The sequence below is a fragment of the Etheostoma cragini genome, chromosome 11, assembly GCF_013103735.1.
Source record: "Etheostoma cragini isolate CJK2018 chromosome 11, CSU_Ecrag_1.0, whole genome shotgun sequence".
In the NCBI taxonomy this organism is placed as follows: Eukaryota; Metazoa; Chordata; class Actinopteri; order Perciformes; family Percidae; genus Etheostoma; species Etheostoma cragini.
The window spans coordinates 12,774,304-12,782,582 of NC_048417.1; the positions used below are offsets into that span (position 1 = coordinate 12,774,304).

Below are 8,279 nucleotides of genomic sequence, written 5' to 3' on the forward strand. Positions count from 1 at the left end.
AAAAGGCAAATTTTTTATTCCGTCTTTTAAACAGATAGTGATAGACAGCTCATTTATTTCTAAAATCAATTTGTGAAACCATCGCTTTATGTGATCACATTGCATTTATTCAGTAGGAGGGGAATTTAAAGGAGAAGAAAAATGACGTGTCTTCCATGAATTAAGGTGAAAGAGGAGATCAATAAAACATCTGTAATGACACAGCTGCGTTGATTACTACTTAGAAATTCACATTAAAAATGGGACACATTTCCCTTTTTAAAATTGGTTGCCTTAGAAAAGACAGTGGACCACAAATGACCTGCAAATACTCATGCAGTGGCGTCACCGTTCCAGCCCAGAGTCAAATCCCCGACTCGCAGACTATGAGAGACTAGCAGATCAGTACGAAAGGAGGGACAGACTGGTCTAGTCGTGGAAAGGTTTGCACACCAAAAGACAAAACCCCACTGAAACACCCACAAGGACACTCTCACTCCTAAGACCCCCGCTGTCTTCAAGTATTCCCTCCAGCACTTGCTTCACTTCAAGTATTCCCACCATGGACTCCAAACCTTCAACTTCATCATCACTTCTTAGGTTTACAACATCAGCTAGGATATAAGTGCACTCAAAATGCATCTATACATACAAAAATAATAACAATAAGTAGCAGTAATATGTATAACAATCACTTTACATTTCATTTTATACACAACTGTGACGTTAAAATCACTTTATACCGTAGCATCACATTCCCCGCCCCCTGAGTGTAATGTTCAAGTTTAACCTTCTGTTACTACGGAAACGTAAACAGGACAGCAACCTTGGTTTGGTTATTTAAATAACATTAGCGATTACGCCTTTCCACAGACCGTTGTGCTTGTGTGTGACGGATGCATTATGTACAAGCTGCTGATCGATCATGTGCCTCTGGCTTCAGCCTGTGCGCTGGTGTCAGACACTGACAGCCTTCATCCTGGAAAATAAACACAAGTGATGAACATGTGATCACAGTGCACTGTGGTCTTTTGACAGCTCCTTCTTCAACAAGTTTGAGGAGTGACAATAGAATACACGCTAGCAACAATTAAAACTTCACTTTTAGACAGCACCACAAAAGACCGAGCAAACCGAGCTGAAGCATATTAGCCAATTAGCTACGTGTAGCTCGGCCTTGAAAGGCGTCACTTTCACCCACCTCAGTCTCACTGGTTGAGCAGACCCTCTAGCTGCCTCAGGAACCAGCAGCAATGCAGCTCCGACATTTGTACAACTTGGGGTCATGGGTGCGGATGTGGTTTCGTACATTCCTCAGTCGAAAGAACGTCTTGCTGCAGAGCTACACAGCAGAAATGTTAAGACGAAGGGTTAAAACCATGTAGAAATGAATAGGAGGACAACAGAAAAGCTTTGGGTTATATTGAGGATACATATGTGGGGCCATGGCCATGGACAATTTGACAAAATAGCTTTCCTGCTAAAAATCAGATGAGAAGATTGAGATTACTCTCAGTTCGGTTAGCTTCCAATTAGCTTAGCATAAAGACGGGGAAAACAGTTAGCATAGCTCTGTCTGATGGTAACAAGATCCGCCGACCAGCATCTCTAAACATACGTCTTGTTGGCTCAATCCATACAAAGCACAGTCAACTAGCAGAGTACCCAGTTCATTCAGAAGACAGAGACCCATCCTAAATCGGACTCTAAATCCCGTGTTATATTGCTGGTTGGGGAAACATAAATCTGCAGGTTTTTCAATCCCTTAAGAGTCGTGTGGCTCTAGGTTGGTAAGGTTTAGGAAAGCCAGTGCTTACCAGACACGGCCAGTGCTTGCCCTCGATGTGCCTGAGGCGATGCATGATTAGAGCATCGCAGTCCTTATAGGTGGCGGAGCACTGCACACAGGCATGGCACGCCTTTGGGACTTTGGGGACTTGACTACGAGGCCCTCGAAGCTGCTTTAGCCTTGCCCGACGTACAGCATCCAGCATTACACAGCTCCTGCTGCTCAGACCAAGTTTACATTGCTGCTGGAGATGCCGGAAAAAGACAGTTATTATCCTCAAATTTTGTAGATTGCAAAATGTTGTAGATTTGCAAAATATCCGTGTAAAATCAAATGATTGGATGAAAGTAAGAAATGACAATCTACACTGTGATGAATAAATGACAATTATAGTTTTAACAGATTCTTGAATATACAATGGCAACAGGTAGAAGGTGACATTTGTAGTTTTCTACAGTGTCCCCCCCCCCCTTTACTGCCCTTTTCAAACCTGTCATCTTAAATCACTACTATCCTTTCCCTACCTTTGGCATGGTCCGTGCGGCCTTTGATGTGGCGGATTTGGCCAAGGGAAGAGGGCCATTTCGGGAGTTTGGCCTGGGTCTCCGAACCCTGCTTCGGCTCACGCTCCTCTCCTGCCTCTCCTTCTTCACCACAGGCAGGGTGGGGGGGGCTCTGGCTCTCAGTGCCCTGTGGGGGGACTCCTCTGCTCCAAATCTCCCCCCAAGTTGTGATACAGAGCGCGTTAAGCAGATATCCACGCTCTCCTCCTCTTTCTTCATACCTGCCATCGGCCCTCCTGCTGGCCGACAGAAGCTGAACAAAAAGCCGGAGTCCAGTAATTTGATGGGGGGCTTGCTCTGGCGCTTGCCCAGGTCTGGTGAGGGAGGATCAGGGAAAGGTCCTCCAACTGGCAAGGGATCTGCTGGCTCCTCTTTGATGACTTTGTACAGAGGGTGATTGTAGATGGACGGCGCAGGTGCATGCTCTGAAACCTGGAGCCCCCCAGGTCCATTATCCTCCACCCTCGGCCTAGTGTCCATAGGCTCTACCTTCCTCCCCTGCTCTCTGGGATTACACTGTGTCTTCTTCTCCACCTCCCTTGTGAAGCCCCGCCTAAGCTTGGTCTTTGTGGCTGGCCGGCTGATGTTGTAATGCAGCGGTTTGACCTCCTCTACAGTGACCTTACGTCTGGCCTGCGTCATGTGTGAAGGTGGCGATTTTTGACGTGTCTGGCCACAGCGATTGTTCAATGAGAGAGGGAAACCTGAGAGAGAGTATTCAGTTGGTTCTGATTTAATCCTGACTGCACTTCTCACTAGAGTTTTGTTGGTGTTGCTTCGCAGAGGCTGCTGGGAAGCAAGATTGAAACCGTCACCCTTCCTCACTGACCGTCTGAGTTCCCGCCCCCCGAAGGGAGGCCTGGATGCAGGCTGAAACATGTCTGGTAACAAACCTTTACTTCGCATGCTCCTGTCACTTGGAGGAACATGTCGCGGGACAGTCTTTGGCCTCTTTGCGGTCATCTGGTCTGTGTTGACTAGACCCAGAGGCTTGGTCTTTACTGGCTTGTTGAGGAGGTGAGTGTTAATGGGGTTACAGAGGGGAAGTGACAGTGTCACAGCACCATAGGTTAGTCCTGGGGAGGTGGAGCGTGGTTTTCGGCGCTTTGTCAGCGAATAGTTGTTAGCCTTCAGCTTTCTCAGTCGTTTCTTTTGTCTCCAGCCAATCAGATCTTCTGGTCTGGGGAGTAGGGCGGTCCTCTGTAGCCCAAGAACATTCATCAGTTTGTACTTCTCCTGTGCTCTCGCATAATCCTGTTCATCATCTCCAACCTCCTCTACTTCCTGCTTTACCGTCACGGGGCTGCACACAGCAATCTTTGTAACCCTAGAGTGAGGTGTCCGGTTTCGTCGAGGGCTCTCTGGCATGGCGAGCAATCTCTGAACCTTCTTGGCCGCCCCAGGAGAGGAGCGGAGAAGACGGGTGTTTGATGGCGATGTGCGCGAGTTAGTCTGTGACTGTAGGGTGGCTGTGGTGTGTCGAGGTGCGGTAGCTTTTTTTGAAGAGGGAGATTTGAAGTCCATAAGCTTCATCCTGTGTGAGGGGCTCAGAGGGAGCCCATTATGGACTTGGGCTTTCGGTTTCCGGCGCAAACTGTGCCTCGGACTTCCTTCTAAAGACTCATCTGATGCGTCCAACATTAGACTGAAGGCGTCGTTCATACTTTCCTCTAATCCCAAAAGCCTTTTCCTTTTGCCTTCCCTCTGATGGTGGCGACTCTCACGACATGCGCCCGCACCGGCCGAGGTAAAGGCCTTGCCAGGATGGAGTTTCTGCTCCTGCTCTTTCATGAGAGCGGAGCAGGCTTCCACTGCAGGCCACATGCCCAGGTGGCGGGCCATGGCGATGACTTCAGGTAGGTCCTCCTGGCGAACACACAGAGTGGAGGAGTAGGAAAAATCCAGCAGAGACAAAAGGCTGTCTTCGCTAAAACCTGGAAGGAAAAGGGAGCCTTTAATTAGTTATGCTGAACCCCGGTCTATGAGGGAATGAGATAAAAGCGACTACATAAACAGAGGATCAGAGAGACAGCAAACAAACATGATGGTGGGGACAATGTAACAACTAATCAGGGCCACTTCTGCTGTATCTGACGACACATCATAGTCATACCATGTAAATGAGAAGACAGACTCGCGGCCGTGTCCCAATTTACATTCTGGATCTTCCAACTCGGAATTTTTAGATCATAACATTATAACAAATTGCCAAGCCAGGCTCGTTTTAAAAAGGACTTGCGGCTAAAAATACAGCCTCTTTTAGAAGAATGACCAGTGGATCATCTGCAGCTCTTAGCCTCCTACACTCCATTGTTTGAATGATAATGAGAGATGAACCTTGTCACCTCAAGTCTTGTGACTGCATACAAACAGAATTTCACTGATAAATGTATCACATGACCCAACTACTAGGTCGATGGGAAAGCCACTGCACGAGCAAAAGTAACAGAAACCAGAAAATGCTCCAACCTGGACATTTTAAATCCCAGGCCATTATAGAAACATTGTTGAACTAATCTAACCGATTAGTTAATCAAAAGTAGATTCATTGGCAACACTAACAATAATGGAATAATTGTTTCAATCATTTTTCAAGCAAAAACGCCAAATATTCTGGTATCAGCTTCTCTAATGTGAGGATTTTATACTTTGTTATAAGTTATATTTTACTCCCTATGGCAAATTATAATTGGCGTTTTTCATTATTTTTGACAGAATTTACAGAAGAAGCAATGTTTTCTAGTGTCAGTTTGGTCTCTAATGTTACCAGTGAGATCTATGTCTGCTTTCAGGCTCGAGTCCATTTCTGTGAAGATTTCCTGGAAGTGATCGCTGACGGCCGCCAGGACAGCTCTGTGGGCAGAGTAGGATCGTCCGTTCGTCCGCAGCGTAATGTCACAGAACAGGCCTGCCTCTCGCTGACTCCTCAGCTTGCTCAGCATGTCGGTGCTGTGTGACACCATCGTCTTTGTAACACATCCTCTTCCACCCAGCTCCTGAGAGATAGAAAGCAGATAGGGAGGCATCGTGAGAGGCATCGTTATAAGATCGCCATGTGTGAGAAAGCACTTGAACAAAACATTGCAAGTGTGAGAGCAGGAATAAGTGAGAATGAAAGTGTGAAAAATTAAGAGGGAAAAAAAAATTATGGACTTACAAAAAAAAAAAAGTTCTGAAAGTTGGACAAGAGCATGAATTTAAAATAAAAAGGACATTAGGACACTTTTGTATACCTTTACGTTCATGGTGCGCTGGCTCTTACATTCCAGACAGCCCAGGACAAAATCTCTGATCTCAAAGTACATCCCTGTGAAGAAAACACAGACAACATTTAAAAAGGGTCAAAACTCCAGCAACACTTGGAATATTTACTTTTGATCCTGATGAAAGTCACACAGTAAGTTTCTTGAACTTTGATCGATTCAATCATTAGCGTGTAGCTGTTTCAAATGTATTTACACTTCCTAACTATAAGATTACAATAATCAAATCAGGCAGGCAGTGGAGTTCATACCTTCCCACCAGTAGTTTTCAGCCACGCATTTGTAGGTCTCCTCCAGGGAAAGGTGGCGCTGGCCAAGCCGCCGCCGGTGAAAGGTGTTGAGGGCCTCATGTCTCCGTTCCTCATCCAAAACCTCCCGGTAGTTGATGAAGCCCTTTTCTAACTTCTTGCGGTACAAAAGCCCGTCTATCGTCTCAAAGTTGGACGACCACTGTGTTGGAAGTCCACGCCCTTTGGAGTTCCCGACTGACTCCATCTCTCTTGACGGACAAAACGTCTCTGCGTTCGCGTAATAAGCATTGGTGTGGGTGCAGTCGCCGGCCATTTTATCTGGTTTTATATTCTAATGTAAAGTAACTTTGTCCACTCAGTCCGGTTTTACAGTGCCGTGTCACCCCAGTCCAAACTTTACCCACCAACCTGAAACAAAGTCCACGTGGATACGGTGACAGCAGACAACAGACCACCGACCTAACAATAAGTCCCAACAAAACACACCTGCTAAAAGTCTGACATATTCTATTGGAAAGCTACAAATTAGCCACTTCGCTGGAATTAACCGCAGCGTCTCATTATTCATCAATAAAGCTTGTTTTTCTCGCCTGGCGCAGAAGAAGAAAGTCGCCACCAGATGGGAGTCAGCAGCATTTTACTGAAGGGTACGTCCTGCTTTGTACCCTAACGTTATCTGTCAGTGAGGGCATCACTTCTCACTACTCCACACAGTTGTGGCTAACATCCCTAAAATATCAATGTAGTTCCACTTTCTGTTTGAAAACCATTTGGTCATATTTACGTACAATGTTTGCGGGTTCTAACGCGGCGCACCATCAATATAATTGTTTGGACTGTCCACCCGAGTGTAGATAATAAATGCAGCCAGGAGAGTACGTTATCGCGCCAACACCGCCGAGCAAGTGATGTAACGTTAAAGTCACCAGTTTCACAGCGACTAACGCAAATGGCTCACCAGCAGCCCGTCGTCCAATTTCAGAGGCCGGCAGTGGCCTCCGGAGCTGGATGACGGCGCGCAGCCTCACCTCTGGCGTTAACTTGAGATTTCTTTTCGCCAACTCGAGTCGGAAGCAACATGATGACGCAGCTATCAGCTCAGCATCGCCACTTGAACGACCCAAAAGCGAGGTTGTCTCCGCGATCAGCGAGAAATGTTGCAAATCACCGCAGGGTCCCTTCAAAAGCGTCCCAACTAACTCTGGTTAGGTCACCGGCATAGTTCATACCTCTCTTGTTGCTGTAAAACCCGTCTAGCGGTCAAATAGTCCAATTTCTTTAAACTCGTAACCTTCTGTTTGTTGCTAATCAGCAGCCTAACCGAGACAAGGCATCCCCGCCTTCACACAAAGGCCATTAGCAGAAGCTTTAAAGAACTGCTGCTAGACGACCTATGATTTGCTCAGAGAGCTGCCACTCAAGTTAGTTTTCTTCACCCTAGCAGCAAGGTAGGTTGTTCGCACACGATGCCAGTAGTATTGTAGTACAAATTATTTCACTTGCAGCACTGTCAAAATAAACATGACACACCCAGTGTATTTTCCTCATTTCTAGAAAACAGATGCTGTTAAATTAAGGTTATCCCGTTTTTATCTTCTTAAAATGACCTAACGTTAGTTAGCTAGAATAAATACTTTCAAATGATTCAGATTTGTAAAATCTTAGCTGTCACTATCATCTCAATGTCAATTACATATACTAAAATAATTACAATAAAGTTGGCTCATGTATTACATGCATATGCTTTGTATACACAATATGTAACCCTCTGAAATGTAGCCACAAAACATCACATAAAACAGAAAAATGAAATCAGGATCAATTAACCATAATACAGCAGTCAAGACCAAACCATTAGATGTTCAATGCTAAATGTTTATCATTGTTCCAAATTAAAAACAAAGGATATTATTGGATACTGCTGTCAAACAGTGTCAATTTCCTAAATATTATACAAATACTAAGGAGAAAAAATATGCAGTTTATGCATAGTTTCAACTCTTGAGTAACAGTGACTTTTATTTTATTAATTGGATATGTTGTAGGAAACTTATGTAAATAAAGATGATGTCTAGAGTCTGACTTTACACCCCAGTTAATTCCACATGTATGCAAGGCAAAATGATGACTGATGGTACTTCACAGCACAGTTGACGGTTTCTGTCTTGTATTATTGACCACCAAGTTTGCTTTTTACTTCAAGACACCAAACCTTTGGTGTTTATACAATCACTTGTACGTTTACAGTAAACATCTAAAATACAGAAAGCTGAATTGTAACACTGGGAGGCTATACATTAAACCACAACTTACACTACTGAACAGGACAGTATTTTCTTTCCACCACTGCCACATCATTAGTAATTACCAGGGGTATGTAAAAATGCATGCAAACACATTTTAATAACCTGTGTAACTATAGGAAATAAAACGT

The 8,279-nt window shown here is 44.9% G+C and overlaps 1 protein-coding gene across 2 annotated transcripts; it reads right to left on the bottom strand.

Annotated features, from left to right (window-relative positions):
- On the bottom strand, window positions 1-7,203 carry si:dkey-229b18.3. 2 transcript variants are annotated; one of them, XM_034886207.1, is made up of 7 exons: window positions 5,846-7,203; window positions 5,565-5,638; window positions 5,099-5,327; window positions 2,293-4,265; window positions 1,797-2,009; window positions 1,181-1,321; window positions 1-958 (listed from the first exon to the last, which is right to left on the bottom strand). In XM_034886207.1, the coding sequence occupies exons 1-6, from the start codon at window positions 6,156-6,158 to the stop codon at window positions 1,217-1,219; spliced, it is 2,907 nt and encodes a 968-aa protein (XP_034742098.1). In that variant the 5' UTR covers window positions 6,159-7,203; the 3' UTR covers window positions 1-958; window positions 1,181-1,216. The 2 variants fall into 2 exon arrangements, with proteins under 2 accessions (XP_034742098.1, XP_034742097.1); XM_034886206.1 differs by having other exon boundaries at window positions 1,797-2,012.
- Window positions 7,204-8,279: the final 1,076 nt, after the last annotated feature.